The sequence below is a fragment of the Oncorhynchus clarkii genome, chromosome 28, assembly GCF_045791955.1.
Source record: "Oncorhynchus clarkii lewisi isolate Uvic-CL-2024 chromosome 28, UVic_Ocla_1.0, whole genome shotgun sequence".
In the NCBI taxonomy this organism is placed as follows: Eukaryota; Metazoa; Chordata; class Actinopteri; order Salmoniformes; family Salmonidae; genus Oncorhynchus; species Oncorhynchus clarkii.
This window is the reverse complement of record NC_092174.1, coordinates 5104639-5122803: the sequence shown is the minus strand read 5'-3', so window position 1 is coordinate 5122803 and position 18165 is coordinate 5104639. Positions and strand designations below refer to the sequence as shown.

Genomic DNA, 18165 nt, shown 5'->3' with positions numbered 1-18165 from the left:
CTTCAAACACTTGAAAATACAATTTATTTTGGTTATGGAATATATATTTCACAGCAGTTTAGATAGTACAATGGTTCTCTACACTCTACACATTTTATCAATCAGGAAATGGCATAGCAATGTCTGCATAGTGCACCTTTAATGCATTTTGAATAAGTATTTTTTAAGAGCCAATACTGTATGGCTCTGGTCAGGCAGCCCAGGCTTAATGTACTTACCTTGCCTGGGAAAAAGGAACTGTTCTTGAACTTGCGCAGGTAAAACGCAATGAAGAACGTTCCGGACATTAGCACCAACGTCAGGAGGGCTGTGTTGGGCTCCCCCACCACCTTGCCAGGCACGCCAACCACAGTGTTGTTGCATGATGAGGATGTCCATGTGTCGTTGACCAGGTAACAGCGTTGGAGAGGATGCTCTTGAAAGATCTTGGTGGGTTTTTAGACAGACAGGCACAGACAGACACACGGACTCAGAGACAGACACACAGTTTTCTCATGAGTCTCATACATTCCTGCACCATTTCATCTGTGTCAGGTGTGCGATAGATGACTTCCGTTTCAAACGCTCTTGACAGAGTCATAATGCATGCAGCGGTATGCTAGCAATGAAAGCTATGAACTTGTAGGCCAGTGGACAAGCAAGCCCAATCAGCTCCAGCCCAGTGTTAAAGGGCGTTCCTCCTCTAAACCTCACCTTGCCCAGTTTAGAGAAGGTCTCGTAGATGAAGATGAGGGAGATGAGGAAGGAGAAGATCTCCTGGGTGAAGCGCGTGACGAAGCGGACCAGGAAGCTACCTTCAAAGGCCACTATGATGACCACGATGAGCACCAGCCAGAAGCCAATCCACACCCGGCCCGTCAAGTACTCTATATGGTTGGCGTTGCAGAACTGCAATACAGAACCACGAGGCAACTTTGGGTTATGTTCAAGAAAGTGACATTATCATGCACACATTGCAACCATATTCCTTGCATACCTTAACCTGTTGCGACGACCAAACCCGGATCCGGGATTCTATTTATAGACCTAAGCTCATTAACATAACGCAACGTTAACTATTCATGAAAATCGCAAATGAAATGAAATAAATATGCTATCTCTCAAGCTTAGCATTTTGTTAACAACACTGTCATCTCAGATTTTCAAAATATGCGAAAATTCAGCCCTCAAAACGCGAACTTTTTTCCAAATTAACTCCATAATATCGACTGAAACATGGCAAACGTGGTTTAGAATCAATCCTCAAGGTGTTTTTCCACATATCTCTTCGATGATATATCCTTCATGGAAGCCTGGTTTCTCCTTGCTCTCAAATGGAAAAATAATTGCACCTGGCTTTACGCTCCAATTTCGACGCAGGGACACCAGGCGGACACTTGGAAAATGTAGTCTCTTATGGTCAATCTTCCAATGATATGCCTACAAATACGTCACAATGCTGCAAACGCCTTGGGGAAACGACAGAAAGTGTAGGCTCATTCCTTGCGCAATCACAGCCATATAAGGAGACAATGGAAAACAGAGCTTCAGAGATTCTGCTCATTTCCTGGTTGACGTATCATCTTGGTTTCGCCTGTAGAATGAGTTCTGGGGCACTTACAGACAATATCTTTGCAGATTCTGAAACTTCAGAGTGTTTTCTTTCCAAAACGGTTAATAATATGCATAGTCGAGCATCTTTTCGTGACAAAATATTGCGCTTAAAACGGGAACGTTTTTTATCCAAAAATGAAATAGCGCCCCTAGAGATCCAAGAGGTTAAGGGAACATTTTGACATTCGCCATATGGTTAGTGAGAAAGTCCATATTGCAAATGTACGGTCCCTTACCAGACATCCGAAAACGTTTGTAAAATTCGCTGACGGCGTCGGGCCGTGCGGCAGGGCCGGATCTACCGGGAAGTCATCAAACGAACTCTCTCGGACATTCGGTTTCCGTTTTATAAAATAATCACATTTTGGTCATTTTTCCGCTGTCCCGATAAATCCCACAAGAGGGCGAATGGAATCATATTGCAAATGTACAAAACATCACGAATCACAACGTGGCCTTATCTCCAAAACGGAAAAGACTTTGAAGACGAAACTTGGGGAGCGTAGGTTTGGCATAATGGGCAGTTGGCCCCGAACAAGATGACATCTAGGCCTCAACGGTTTTTGAGTTATGGCCATTTTTCTGGGATTAAAGGTCCAAAATGAAAATAGAGCAATCATTTTTCCGCTTCACGTCAAAGTCAAGGAGCCTCCGGTGTCAATAAAAAAAGAACCAGCCATTTATCTATCGTCGTTTAAGAGAAATCGTACAATGTCAAATTGGTGATGTTCAAAAATTTTTTTTTTTTTTAAACAGCTACAGATCCAGTTGCAGGGTGTTCCTACGAATCCTTTTAAAGTGTGCTGCAGAGCTCTGCGAGATTCTGTGATTTTCTGTGATTTTCTGAAATAACACACACTCACTAAACCCTCCGTAAATAACTCAGGTCTAAACGTAAAGACTTAAAACTCAGGATTCTGTAATTGCCTACCCCAAGGAGGATATGTGTTCACTTTCAGCTTCCTGTGTAAACCGGAAGTGCCTTAAAATGGTGTCATAGGTGCTGTTTCCAATGGTTAAAAAGGTCCGATCTTTTCAAAACTTCATATGTGTGATTAGGCAACCCCCATGAACTGTAAGTCAGTCATTTCTCCCAACAGATGTCAAAGAAAAGCTCTCTCACACACACACACACACACAGCAAGGATGGAGTGACAAAGTGCGGTGCTTAAAGACACACAGAGCCTGCAATGCGATTTCCATATTCTCTAGGCCGTGCCGAGTTCAACGAGATGCCCCGCTTGACCGTAGCTCGCTCTGAGTGCAGCGACCGTGAAAAAAAGTAGGCCCTAAATGTAATTTGCTTTTGGGTGACAGTGAGAGAACCGTTAGGGTGAGAAGCACAATTCGACCTCAGGTACGATCCTGAGGTCCTCCCGATCTGTGCAAGCCTAACCTTGACCGTGTGGCATTAACCCTTAACAGTAAAACAGTTTTTTTTGATCTCACAGATTAAAATGACATCTCTCCCCATAGGAATACATTGCCTGCTCCTCTAAAGTCAACCTGAAGCCTATGTGGGTTATGAATGCCTTATGAACGTGTCTTCGATGACAGTCCATCAGGCCACTATGAGGTCTACCTGTGTCGATTCTAAGCTTCCTGGACTAACCGGAAGTGGCTAAAATCACCCTAAAAGTGTATATCCATACCCTACCTGCAGTTTGATAGAAATAGTGCATTCAACTCTGTGTAAATCAGTCAGTTTTTATGGTAAAGACTTAAAACTCAGGATTCTGTAAAAGCATACCCCAATGAGGATATGTGTTTACTTATAGCTTCCTGTGCCAACCAGGAAGTGCCATAATTGGTGTCTCGGGCTGTTTCGAAGGGTTAAAAAAGTCAGAACTTTCCAAAACTTCATATGTGTGATTAGGCAACCCCCATGAACTGTAAATTGGTATTTCTCCCATAAAATTTCAAAGAAAACTAAATCACACACACACACACACAACTTGGAAGGAGGGGCACATTGGGGTGTGTAGAGACATACACTGCCTGCACGTGCATTTGCAATATGATTCTATAGTGAAAAAAACATCACCAAATGGACATGATGAAATCAACACAACGAGTGATGGAAAGGAACAACTATCACTGCCCGGCCATCCCGAGCTCATCAGGCCAGTCAATTTTGCATTTCTGCAGGATTTTTGAGCATGTCAAATTTGTGATGGTAAATGGCAAATGGACATAACATCCTGATTTGGCATTTTCAAATCTTTCATATTGCATTTGGACATTTCTTATGGCATTTGGCCAAAAATAAAGTGTATTTTGACTTTGACTTTTGACTTCCTATGAAATCATATTGCAAATGGACAAAACATATTCCTTATGTACAAGTAAAAAAGAAAATACAATTATGATAATAAAGTTTTACAAAAGTATATTCATACAGTTCTTACACATGATTAATTGACAAAAAAATCGAAAGAATTTCGAAAAACAGTCCAGAAAGCAATTTTTTACGGGGGTGATACGTTTTTGAAAAGCAGTTCACATTTTCGACTTTTGACTTCCTATGAAATCATATTGCAAATGGACAAAACATATGCCTTATGCACAAGTAAAAAAAATAAAATTGTAAATGATGAAAATAAAATATGACTAAAGTATGTTGCTACAGTTCTTATACGTGTGTAATTGACACAACATTCGAAAGAATTTCGAAAAACGGTCCAGAAAGCACTTCTTTAAGGATGTGTGAAGTTTTTTCAAAATTTCTGCTATATTTGACTTTTGACTTCATATGAAATCATATTGCAAATGGACAAAACATATGCCTTATGCGCAAGCAAAAAAAAAAAAAAAAGATTATGATTCATACAGTTCTTACACATGTGTAATTGACAAAAAAATCGAAAGAATTTCGAAAAACGGTCCAGAAAGCACTTTTTTTATGGGGGTGATAAGCTTTTGAAATTTTTTTCACTTTTTCAAAATGTTGCTTTTGGATGGAAGAATGGGTTAGTTGCTCACTGAGTAGAAGGCCTCCTCAAAAACCAGGAGGGGTCCAGAGAAGCCAACCACCAGCAGAGGCTGTGCCCCCAGGAGGGAAAAGATGACCCCCTGCATCGCCGTGGCGATGATCAGCTCCGACACGCCAATCAACCCCCCCGTTTTCTCACCTAGAAGAAGAAGAAGAGAGGAAGGGATGGAGAAAGTGAATACCAACTCAAAATGATAAAGCCAACTATAGACTATCCCTCTTTTAAGCTTCATTTCTATTTAGTAATTGTCCCTCTTCTTTCCCTCGCCCCTCCTTTCTTCCCTCCCCCAATGGGGCTCTGAGTGACTGACCCAGCAGTCCTCCAAAGGTGACAGCGGGCGACAGAGCAGCGAAGTAGATGAAGATGATGGCAGCCATGCACTGGGGGTTGAGTGCATCACGGAAGTCACTGGCATATTTGGGGTAGCGCCGTGCGGCGTCACTGATCAGCCCCCCAAACAGGTGGCCCGACCGGCGCAGAGGGTCATCCCCAGGTTTGAAGGGTGCCTGCAGAGCTGAGGGAGGGAGGGAGGGGGTTATTTGCTGGTCAGGTAGCCCTTAAGCTCCTTCCTCCAGTACATGTCTTTGTCACCCTTGTCCATAGGACCTTTGGGTTTTTTGGCCAGTAGTTTGCCCTTCGGTTCCTCTCTATAGTATATGTCTGTGCATATCTGAGTGTATCAGTGTATACCTGTCTCTATTACCTTTATCCTTTGGGCTCTTGGGCTCTTTGACCTTGAGCTTCTTGCCCTGCTGCTCCTCTCTCTTGTGGAGCATCTCTCTCTGGAAGCGGGCCACCGAGCGAAGCAGCTCCTCGCCGCCCACCTCAGACGGCGGCAGCACAATGCTACAGTCCAGAAAGCTGTTGATGGCGTTCAGCAGATCCTGCCGCTCGTCCGCCATGTACGCCGCCTCGTGGAAGTGCTGCGGTAAAATAATAACAACAATATATGCCACTTATCAGAGTTATTCAAAGTGATTTACAGGACAGTGAGTGCATACATTTTCTGTATGTGATCCCTGTGAGAGTTGAAGCCACAATCTTTGTGTTGCTAGTGCCACGCTCTTACCAACTGAGCCACACAGGGCAGTATGGGTTACCCAACGGTTAACTCGCCTTGTCAGACATAAGTGTGGAGATGGAGCGGCCGATCTGGTGGTAGTCGATGTTGGCGATGGGCGGGCCCATTAGAAGGAAGAGGAAACGTACAGGGACGGGCACCTCCAGCACAGACTCCAGCAGCACGGCTTCCTGCAGACGCACAAATGCCATGGATGGCTGCTCCAGGAAGGCCACGGTGCCTGCGAGAGACAGTAATTAAATGTAATTGAACTTTAATGATTTGAGACAAGCAACACTGAAACATGCAAGAGAGCACCAGCTGTTCCGGACGAATGTATGATCACGCTCTCCGTAGCCGATGTGAGTACGGCCTTTAAACAGGTTAACATTTACAAGGCTGCAGAATGATTACCAGGACACGTACTCAGAGCATGCGCTGACCAGCTGGCAAGCATCTTCACTGACATTTTCAACCTCTCCCTGACCCAGTCTGTAATACCTACATGTTTCAAGGAAACCTCTGCAACTGGATCCTGGACTTCCTGACAGGCCGCCCCCAGGTGGGGAGGGTAGGCAACAATGCGCCAAGCTGACCCTCAACACGGGGGCCCCTCAGGGGTGCATGCTTAGTCCCCTCCTGTACACCCTGTTCACCCACGACAGTTTGTTAGGCCTGATCACCGATGACGATTAGACAGCATCCCATGAGGGATGAGGTCAGAGACCTAGCAGTGTAGTACCAGAACAACAACCTCTCCCTCGTGGACTATAGGAAACGGAGGGTCGAGCACGCCCCCATTCACATCAACAGGGCTGTAGTGGAGCGGGTCGAGAGTTCAAGTTCAAGTTCCTTGGTGTCCACATCACTAAGGATGTATCATGGTCCACACTCACCAACACAGTCGTGAAGAGGGCACGACAATGCCTCTTCCCTCTCAGGAGCCGCAAAATATTTGGCATGGGCCCTCAGATCCTCAAAAAGATCTACAGCTGCACTATTGAGAGCATCTTGACTGACTGCATCACCGCTTGGTATGGCAACAGCTTGGCATCCGACCGCAAGGCGGATGTGCGTACAGCCCAGCACATTACTGGGGCCAAACTCCCTGCCATCCAGGACCTTTATACCATGCAGTGTCAGATACTTTTTCAAAGACTCCAGCAACCCAAGACATAGACTGATCTCTCTGCTACCGCACGGGAAGCATCAAGTCTGAACAGCTTCTACCCACGAGCCAAAAGATTGCTAAATAGTAAGTTAACTAGTTAACCAAATAGCTACCCAGACTATCTGCATTGACCCCCTTTCTTTTTTTACACTTTTTTCTGTAGCCAGGTTATCATTACTCATTGTGCATTTATTATTAATTGTATTATTAAGTGTTTTACTTTTCTATTGTTTCTCTATTTTCTTTCTCTCTGCATTGTTGGGAAGGGCCTGTAAGTAAGCATTTCACTGTCTATCCCTGTTATCTACAAAGCATGTGACAAATAACATTTTATTTGATTTGATTAGTAAGGCATACCTACGAGGACGACGGTGGCCTCTGCATTTTCCGGAATCTTCTCCAGCAACTTGAGCTCATGTTTGGACTTGGACCTGTGCATGCCCAATTTGTGAGGATTGTCTTTCTGTAGACGAAAACGTAGTTTAGACACCAAAAACCCACACACACTCAGACAAAAAAAACCCATAAACAATCACCTAGACAAGTGGATAAAGATGAATGCGTACACCCACCCAGAAACACAACTCACACAACACACTACTACACAAACAGAGCTCACAAAAACGCTCAGACTCACAAACATCCTGCACACACAGACAAACTCAACCCACACACTCCCAAAAACACAGCCACACTTTCAAGTGAAGACCTCGCTCTTCTCCATGTCAATGCGGGTGTCTGGAAGGATGCAGGCGGCCTCTCCTCCACCTACGACGTGGTCAATGACAGAGGGCTCGGCTTGGCCTATGTGGTTGCTGCTGCTGTGGTGGTTCACCATCAGCGAGGCCAGGCTGGCGGCAGAGATGTTCTGCGTGAAAGAGCTGTGTTCTTTCTCGTCGCTCGGGTGACTGCAGAGAGAGAGAACGCCTGAACTGAGTTTGTGTAGAAGTACCAATGACGTATATAAATACTGTGAATACCGTAGGTAGCAGGGTAGATAAAGGATTACATACAGCAAGACAAAAAGAGATACCTGTGTTTGAGTAGTAGGGCTCTGAGGACATTGGCCCGGTCCTCCACTTTGATCTGGTCAGAGATTATCATCTGCTCCACCACCTGATGGGCAATGCCAGGCAAGGTGTGCTGGTTCAGGTCCAGCAGCACCGCACCTAAAAACACCCCCCAAAGTGCCCCTTTAATGCCACAAACGCTACTTCATTCTCTTGCCTTTCTCATCCCTCGATTTGTATTTATTCCTCCTTTTTCTTCCCTTCCTCCCCAATCTCTTCCTACCCTCTCTCTTCATCACTCCTTTTTCTCTTTTCCTAACTCACCCACTCCCTTCCTTCCCTCTTTCACCCTCTCCTTTCCCAACTCCTTCTCCCCCTCGCCCTCTTTATTCCCACCTAGTCCCTCCCTTCCCCTCCTTTCTTTCCTCACTTTCCCCTCTTTCTCTCACCGTGGGAGATGGTCTTGCGGAGCTCCAGAAGACTACGGAAGGAGAGCGAGGCAACGTGGGGTTTGCCCCAGCGGTCCGTCTCCTCCTCCACGTCCTCCTCAAATTTGATCCAGCGGGCCGTCTCCCGCCACTGCAACTCCTGGTTCTTATCCATCACCAACTCGTTCAGCTCCACAAACACCTGGGAGATTATATATATATATATATATATATATATATATATATATATATATATATATATATATATATATATATATATATATTTTGCAACTCTGTGAAATCCAGACAACTGCTTCCTGATTGTCCATTGGGCCAGGTGTGAATGTTTTGGAAGTCTTTTAACATATCCCAACCAGTTTGAAAACAATGTGAAGCCCTTGATGGTCCATCAGCAGGCAATCGCGCATACCAAGTTGAGAGCCTGTGCGAAGGTCTGTGAGATGGTTTCTCAGTACTCCTTTTTACATAATACAGTAGCTTAACAGGAATGATAAACCGATATCACAAATGCCTTGCACAAATCGATATCAAATGAATTATCAATGTTTGTGCCCAACACTATTCTTTATAGTACACAGTAGTACGGATCTGAAACATCTAATCTAGAAACCATCTAATCTCGAATCCAACTTCAGATAGGAAAACAAAAAGAATAATTTTTAACACCCCAGACACAACACACAAAAACACACAGCAAACATTTGGGTGGAACACGGGGTCTTTCTGTAGACGAACAGGGGGGTTTAGAAAGTCACACACAGATTTTCCCATTTTAGGTGAGTTCCAACATTTTAGGTGAGTTCCAACATTGGACCATACTTATTAGTGTTTCTAGTGTTATTACTCTGAGACCAAGAAGAAACCCAAAAGTTTCCACATCAAAAACAAGTGTTGTATCAACCAGACTAAGCTCCCTCGAACAACAATAACACGTTAAAACAGGTGTTGTATCAACCAGACTAAGCTCCCACGAACAACAATAACACGTTAAAACAGGTGCATGAAGATATTATGGCAGCATCCAGCATGCATCAAGTGTCTACAAACACACCATGCTGTATAGGTGTGGTGTTAGAAGGCAATTAACTGCACTCCAAACCAATCTGAAGGCTAACACAGCAAATCCAAAGTTACCCGGGCTAAAACCAGGTTGTACTGGTTCAAAACGACCCTACCTTCTGGTGCCGTGCCATACGCCCCACGAACTCCAAGCGAAGCATTCTGTCCGAATGCGAGGAGGACCGATACTCAAGCACTGGCTGGGTGAGTGAGAAGCAGAGATACTGACAAATCTAATAGGGCAGACTTACCTTACACACACTAACACACAGTTACTGGCTCAACAAGAGAGCTCATGTGAAATGGTCTGTCCATTGATTTACGTTCACTCTCACACACACCCACACGAGAGTTATGTTTACCTGGCTACCCTAATACAATAAACTTAACTCCCTCGCTTACTTCCTAGAGCCCCTTGTGTCGTGTCACCTCTCCTCTTTTTCTTGTGGCATGTGAAAGGCGTTCCTAAGTTCATTTTTAACGTCTCACCTTTCCCTGACTGACTTAAGTACCAAAGCAGGGAGTTAATGTACAGGTGAGACATTGACTTCTTAACCCAAACTCTCCATGATAAAAACAACTTGACATGTGTTACTCACGTCACTGCCTGCTACTTATAACCAGCAGTAACACTACTGGCCTACACCAGTGGGGGGCAAATGAAATGTAATAGCATACAACAATGTTATGTAAGTCTATGATAGACCATTCCGGTGAAGTGGTAGCAAAACATGGAATTGGGCCAAAATCACTGCCCATTAAACTCATTACCCTCTTGTTCCATACCCACCTCATGTGGGGTACGGTCCAACTTGCAGCAGTGGGCACTAGGCTCCTTGTGGTCTTTGCTGATGTGCACCACCTGACCCTTGTTGCTCTTCCTGACCAGGTGACGGCGCACCGCAGGCACATCCTCGAACCTGTGACCTAAGGAACATGGGGACAGAGAGAAAGAGAGATGGAAAGAGAAAAATAAAGAGAAAGTTACTTTCTTGTCCCAAACTGATTTTCTCCTTGTTGAGTCATCAGATCAGGTACAGCCATATTTTTTCATGACGACATCTAAACATTTGGGAAAGACACCATACTTTGGTTGTTATCTGACCGGGTTACAAGCAGTTAAATATGTATTTTTGTGGTCGCTGAAATGATGTCTAAAATACCTCCTATTACATTCAAATGACGTCACAAAAGACTTCAGAATAACGTCATTGCAACTAGTTTTGCCACCTGCAGTGTGTTTTAACAAGTACGGTGAGAACACACTCATATTCCCACAGGAGTACTTTTCTAGAAAATAACATTTCAGGATTGGCATAGCAATAGGAAAGCTTCCCAGGGAATCTTTGTGAGACTAAGGTTTTAAAGCCCAAAGAAAACAAATGAACATTTGTCAAGACTAACCCCACCATCATCAACGAGCCAACATTTCTTCACTCACTTCACATAGCTCAAGTAGAGGCTAATTCATGGCTATCTCATTAAGATAATGGTTAGCAAACCATTGATATACATTTTTAACATGTTGATCTGAATGACAAACTTGCATATTCTATTATAAGTTATAACAGTATAATAATTATGTAATTATATATGATGTCATGGATACTCACAAAGAAATTGCCTCTGACTCAAAGAAAAGCGCAGTTGCAACGTTTTGACTTTCAAAACACAGAACCAAACCATGCTTCCAAAATGAATGATTGTTTTCCAAAGAATGACATATGGGCACACGTCACACACACGCTCACAGACTTTTATCTGAACATGAAACAAACAATGGAAAACTGGGAAAGAACTCTGGTGGTGGGCAGCTATGGGCTCTTTGAAAATGTTCACATTCCAACGGTGCACACTGAGCATGTGGGATGGACGGCCTTGTTTTCTTGTACACAGAACAATAAATTCCGTATTAGGATCAGATTTAAGATAACAAATGCAAATTGACTGTGGAGAATGGGCTTTTTGTGTCGAAATATCAAGGTTTTGAAAGCTTTCCATAAGGGTAAGGACAATGCAGATATAAAAATATGTCTTGGTCAAGTCATTATTGAACAACATTCTTTCATTGATCCTTCCTAGTGATGATTTCACTTGGATAGGTTATCCGTGAAAGTTACTGACAAATACCCTATAGATTAACATGGCATTTTTGTGACATCATACTACTGTAGAACTTCTATGACCACACAGTGGTGTGATATTACTTCAGATTTTACTATGACATCATTATTGCATTCTTACATATGGGAAGTCATTGAAATTATGCTGCTATGATGTCAAAGTAATATCAAAGGTATAGTCCCAGTCAGTACTAAATAGAAAGTTGCCGCCCTGCCCACCTGTGGGGAAAACAACCCATGGTTACCTTGGTTACCCCATTGGCTCTCAGCAAAAATCATTCCCTGATTACAACAACAACATTCTCTGATTACAACCATTCTCACTACTTAGAAAAACATAATATTGTAGGGCTTCTGTAAGGCGTGCGTACTGGCGGTAGAGAGGTCAGGCGCAGGAGAGAAAAGACTGTGTTACAACGGCGCAGTTTAATGAATAAAATCACCGTGAACAAAAACAATATATCCAATGGGACAAAAAAAAACAGACATAACGTGCACAAGCACTTACAATAAACAATACTGGACAAGGACATGTGGGGAACGGAGGGTTAAATACACAACATGTAATTGATGGAATTGAAACCAGGTGTGTGGGAAGACCAGACAAAACAAATGGAAAATGAAAGGTGGATCGGCGATGGCTAGAAGACCGGTGACGTCGACCGCCGAATGTCGCCCGAACAAGGAGAGGGACTTAGAAATAATGCTACAATGATTTCACGGTAATATCAAAATGAATCTCCTGTGTAGGCCTGGAAATTCTGCAATGATGTCATAGTATTATCAAAATGAATCCCCTGTGAAGTCATTGAAATTATGCTGCTGTGACGTAAATCAGAGTAATATGAAAATTAATCTCCTGTGTAGTCATGAAAATAATGCTACAATGTCACAGTAATATCAAAGTTCATCCTCTGTGAAGTCATGGAAATAATGCTGCAATGATGTCACAGTAATATATACATTTAGTCTCCTGTAAAGTCATTAAAATGTTGCTGCAATGATGTCATAGTAATACTAAAATGAATCCCCTGTGAAGTTAATGAAATCATGCTGAAAACAGTTTAGTCATGACATGCTGCTATTATGTCACATTAAAGTGTGAATCAGCCCCGTGTCATGGAAATGCAATTATTTCATTCTATAAATTACATGATGTAATTCTATGCTCCAAAAATCATACACCTCTGAGTATAGTTCCTGTAAAGTTTTCCTCTTCCAGATAGTTGTTCCTTGCCACTGTGGTACCGCTTGATCTTTGGGGTTCTAGCTCGGGAAAATGATATTTATTGATTGATTGGTAGACTGACTGACTGACTCATTGATTAGAACTCACTCTTGATGCCATCCAGGTCGGCGGACCCCAGCATCTGGGCCTCGCTGTCGTCGGTGGCCTGGCGCTGGTGGCGCTCCTGCTGCCCGCCCGTCATGTTGCCCGAGCGCCGGCGCTCCTGCAGGTCGTATCCGCGGCTGCCAGGGGGCGGTGTCCTGGAGGAGGAAGAGGAGGCGGAGGAGGAGGGAGGCGTGGAGCCCCGTGTGGAGGGGTTGTGGGACTCCCGGGAGGGGCCAGAGGATAGGCCATTCCTCCCTTTGTTGGGGGCCAACACTGAGTCCACTGGCTCACTGGGACAACGATGATGACGTACAAGTAATTAGACAGACGGATGGACAGGCAGGCAGACAGATAAAGTACTGTGCCTGTGTGTTTCTCTGTGCACACACTTAACTATATGCATGTGTTTGCAAGTGTGTGTACATTGCTTTATCAGTTTGTGTGTGTCACAGGAGGTTAGTGTCACCTTAATTGGGGAGGACGGGCTGTTGGTAGTGGCTGGAGCGGAATAGGTGAAATGGGATCAAATACATCAAGCACATGGTCTCCATGGCGTGTGTTGGTTTATGTCAGTCTGTGCATGTGTTTATGTGTATGTGTGTTTGTGTACATCTTTCTCACTTACTCCGTGGCATCCTCTGGCATGTTGGTACCCAGGGCAGTCTCAGGTACGATGGTGAGGCGTCTGGTAAGGGTGGCACTGCCACCCTTGCTGTGCGTGGGGGCAGGAGTGGCACTGGCAGGGTCATCCTCAGACACGAAGAACTACAGAGAGGAAAGATTGGGGTCAATGAGGAAGAGGCCTACCTAATAAAAAAGAAAGTAGCTGAGTGTGTGTGTACAGTATGTACTATATGTATGTGTGTATACTATAAAACTAATATACTATAACAAATACAGTGTATACTATAAACCACTATAATATAATGTAAACCAGTATAAGCTTGCAACTCTACCTGCACATCCTCGTTGTGTGTGTCCGTGTCAGTATCAGGTGTGGGTGTGGTGGTCTTCCCCTCCTCTCCATCGTTCTGGCTGTAGGACTCATCTGCCTCCTCTTCTTCCTCGTCCTCCTCTATGTTGGGTGCTCCGCCAGGCCCGGATCCTCTCCTCCATCCCGCTTCCTTCTTCTTGCTCTTCTTCTTCCTCCTTTCTGGGGGTAGTTTGGACAGCGGGTGGTGGATGTGGTGGGAGGAGTGGCGGTGGTCTGCAGACAGGAGAAATAAACCGTGTTTGGTCAAGTAGTCATTTGGTGACACACTTCCTTGTCTGCATTGAGATGATATTTGTTGAGCAGCGTTGTCTGTCTTTTAATGGGCATCAAAAGCTGATGAAAGATACATTTTTGATGGACAGGCATGGCCCATACTCAATACTACTTCCAACCAGAATGTGATGTCAAGCTGTACACGGTAACTGATACCCTTTCTATTGTACATAAAACAGTGATTTAATAGACATGAAGGTTAACAAGTAAACATTGGTGGCTCACACTCAAAGTCTTCCTCGTTGTAGGCACGGTGTTTCTCTGGGGGTCCACGGGCCGGTGGGTGGAGGATCTGCTGGAAGAGCTGCACCCCCAGGGTCTTGTTCAGGTCCTGCTCTTCATCATCATCATCATCTTCACTCCGCCTAGAAGGGGCCGATGGCTTGACCGGGGAGGGTGGGTGGTCGATGGGTGGTTCGAGGTTAGTGATTATTTCATCATAGTCATGGATTCCTATTTACATAAGATTTGATGTTTTCTGTGCATTGCCCTATGACAAACAATGTTAGTATACAACATGTTATTGCTCACGTATACCCTTTAATCATATAGATTTGGAAAGCTTAGCTTAGATTCACAGCTATCAATCAGACACATTTTTGGAATGTTCAGGTCAACAGAACCTTGACATTTGACCTCTAGGGTACATATCAGAATTACCTGTATAAATTGCTTTAAAAAGTAAACCCTGATATGTTTTAATCTTTGTTTGACAATTGGTTCTGAAAGGTCATGAAATTAACTTACTTTCAAATGATATATAATAAAAACCAACTTAGAAAGCACCAGCTATAACTATTGTTTAAAAATAGCCCATATTGTGCCATTGGTATCAAAATGTTGGAAGCTTAGCTATAGAATTTCATGTAGTGGGGCATCTATGTTTTTGGATTGTAACTTTATATTCTGCACTGCATTTCACACACACAGCTAGAACAGGGTTTTAAAAATGTTTGAGAGATACAGCTCAATGACATCTTATTGGATTTCTCTCAGCATCATCATACCAGTATGACATTATAAATGTAGTATGCCCAATAATATCTTAAAATGTTCATAGTGATGTAGAATATACAACCAAAGGAGCCAGGTGTGCCAGATATGTAAAGATGACAAATTATTCACACAATTGTGGTAAGAATGTGCCAAAATGCTGTCTGATTCACTCATTTCTGAATATGTTTCAAGCCTTAATTACAATACTTCATCTTCAAACATGTAAAAATTGATTTACAGAGCCTTCAGAAAGTATTCATACCACTTGACTTATTCCACATTTTGTTGTGATTCAGCCTGATTTCAAAATTGATTAAATATTTATATATTTTTTACCCATCTACACACAATTTTTGTTAGGACATTCAAAAAAGGCATAACAAAAATGTAATTGCTAACTAGAAGTTAGCATCATCATAAACTGCTCATGCAACTACAGCATACTACGGGATATGATTTGGAGATGTATGGCATCATGGGCTCCCAAGTGGCGTCAGTACGACTCGATTCCAGGCTGTATCACAACCGGCCACGATTGGGAGTCCCATAGGGCGGCACACAATTGGCCCAGCGGTGTCCGTTTTAGGGTTTGGCTGGGGTAGACCGTCATTGTAAATAAGAATTTGTTCTTAACTGACTTGCCTAGTTAAAAAAAGATTAAATAAAAAAATAAAAAAATAGATTACCATAGGCAACACTAGAGGGAGACATGGCCACAGGTAAACACCAGGTGACTGACATTTACCAGTCACCAGATACATTTAGACAAAAGCTTAAAAAACACTGTATACTACATTAATTAAAAAAATGTCCTAAACAATTACAGTTTAAAAAGTCTATTTGGTTGTTTAAAAGTCTGATGGCAGTGGTAAAATGTTTGTCTATTTGTCCTTGCATTAGTGATGGACAGTTGGCTCTGGTTGTGGAGGACTCTGCCAGTGCTGTCTCCCCTTCTCTATGGTAGGAGATCATGTAGAGCAGGGGTGTCAAAGTCAAATGGACGGAGGGCCAAATAAAAAAATCAGCTACAAGACGAGGGCCGGACTGTTCGAATGTTCATTGAAAATTTTTTAAATGACGCATATAGTCTAGTGAACCTAATTGAACCTACTGAAAACCTAACAAATATATTACAATATGATCAGATAAATAAAGCAATATTTTCTTATGGCTCTGTCAGTAATCTTTAATTTTCAACAGACACAAAAGACAAATTTCCTTTATATAAATATCCCCATAACATGAACATTAAATGAAAGAAACCGGTATTCAAGGCACCATCAGTAGACTATATTTTCTATTTTAGCAAAAGTGGGCTAAATTTACTTCAAAGAAAAAACAATAATAGCAATTTTCTATCATCCACTCAACTGAAATATTTTTAAAATATAATTGGATTGAAATACAAAAAAATAAAGTGCAAAAATCTATTAATCAAAAACAACACTTTGTTTAAGGAGAAGTAACATGCAGTGAAAACAAATATTAAATTTTAACTTTTAAACTTGAACTGAGTAAAAACTCTAAATATGTGATTGCACAGTAATGTTCACTTGTTTGAGGTTGAGGGTGATACTTGGTGGTGTCCCATCTTTTCCACAAGTTCATCAATGTTCGGGGTAAGGCTCTGAGCTGAAGAAATCCTCAGAATTGAGTGGAGGTGTTCAGCAGTAAGTCGACTTCTGTGTGATGTTTTGTTCAGGTTCATCAAAGAAAACAGTTGTTCACACAGGTATGTGCTGCCAAACATAGACAACGTTTGAGCAGCCTGGATGCGCAGCTGGGGCATTGTGCCGGGGAGGAAACGGGCGAACTCCGCAGCACCCACTGCCGCATATTTTGCCCTCAGTGCATCATTGCATTGGAGGTCAATCAACTCCATTTGGAGGTTTGGTGGTGAGCTTTCCACGTCAACAGCAAATGGGTTACCGAGCAGTTCCAACCTGCTTTTTTGTGCTTCAAAGTCAGCAAATCGGCGTCGAAAGTCAGCGGCAAGCATACCTATTTTATCAGCCAACTGTGTGCTCGGGAACGCACTGGTAGAGAGCTTCTCTTTCATGGTCTGGCAGCTGGGAAAGTGGCTCAAATTTTCTTTCCGCATCTGCGTCTCCCACAGAGTCAGTTTGGTTTTAAATGCCTTCACTGTACTGTACATATCAGAGATGACACGATCCCGACCCTGCAGCTGCAAGTTTATTGCATTCAGATGACTCGTAATGTCACACAGAAAAGCCATTTCACACAGAAACATTTCGTCTCGGAGTTGTGTTGTGTCTTTCCCTTTGCTGTCCAAGAACAGACAAATCTCCTCACGAAGCTCGAAACATCTTTGAAGCACCTTTCCCTGGCTTAGCCATCGCACCTCTGTGTGATAAGGCAAATCACCATGCTCCGTTTCTAACTCCGTCAGAAATGCCTTGAACTGGCGGTGATTCAAACCTTTGGCTCTGATAAAGTTAACTGTGCGCGTGATGATGCTCATTACATGCTCCATTTTCAAGGCTTTACCGCACAACGCTTCCTGGTGTATGATACAATGATAAGCTGTCAGCTCACCTGTCGCGTTTTCCTCTTGCATCTTTTCCCGTATCTTCGCCACCAGTCCGCTCCTGTGTCCACACATCGCAGGTGCTCCGTCGGTTGTCAAACCCACAAGTTTTTCCCAAGGCAGCTCCATCTCATTTACACATCTTGACACCTCTTTATACAAATCATGCCCCGTAGTTGTGCCATGCATAGGACGTAAAGCCAAAAACTCCTCTGTCACGCTTAGGTTGGAGTCCACTCCGCGGATGAAAATTGACAACTGGGCAATGTCAGAAATGTCGGTGCTCTCATCCACAGCCAAGGAATATGCAATAAAATCTTTTCCCTTTTTCACAAGCTGCTCTTTTAGATTGATGGACAACTGGTCTACTCTCTCGGCAATGGTGTTTCTGCTCAGACTCACATTTAAAAAGAGTTGCCTTTTTTCTGGGCAAACTTCGTCACAAACTTTAATCATGCAGTTTTTGATGAAATCCCCCTCCGTAAATGGCCGGGCTGATTTAGCGATCTCTTCTGCCAAAATAAAACTGGCCTTGACAGCAGCCTGGCCTTGTGATTTGGCTT

The 18165-nt window shown here is 43.2% G+C and overlaps 1 protein-coding gene across 1 annotated transcript in view; it reads right to left on the bottom strand.

The window, feature by feature from the left end:
- LOC139386572 (anion exchange protein 2-like) overlaps positions 1-18165 on the bottom strand; it is a 69139-nt gene that overhangs the window by 15624 nt on the left and 35350 nt on the right. Inside the window, exons 3-18 of the mRNA XM_071132225.1 lie at positions 14284-14440; positions 13748-13998; positions 13417-13556; positions 12795-13081; positions 10126-10262; positions 9452-9535; positions 8277-8457; positions 7851-7986; positions 7527-7725; positions 7175-7280; positions 5703-5887; positions 5290-5509; positions 4897-5100; positions 4576-4724; positions 694-888; positions 219-425 (exon numbers count right to left, since the gene is read on the bottom strand). Coding sequence (XP_070988326.1) covers positions 219-425; positions 694-888; positions 4576-4724; positions 4897-5100; positions 5290-5509; positions 5703-5887; positions 7175-7280; positions 7527-7725; positions 7851-7986; positions 8277-8457; positions 9452-9535; positions 10126-10262; positions 12795-13081; positions 13417-13556; positions 13748-13998; positions 14284-14440 — 2838 coding nt within the window. The remainder of the gene's footprint in view (positions 1-218; positions 426-693; positions 889-4575; positions 4725-4896; positions 5101-5289; positions 5510-5702; positions 5888-7174; positions 7281-7526; positions 7726-7850; positions 7987-8276; positions 8458-9451; positions 9536-10125; positions 10263-12794; positions 13082-13416; positions 13557-13747; positions 13999-14283; positions 14441-18165) is intronic.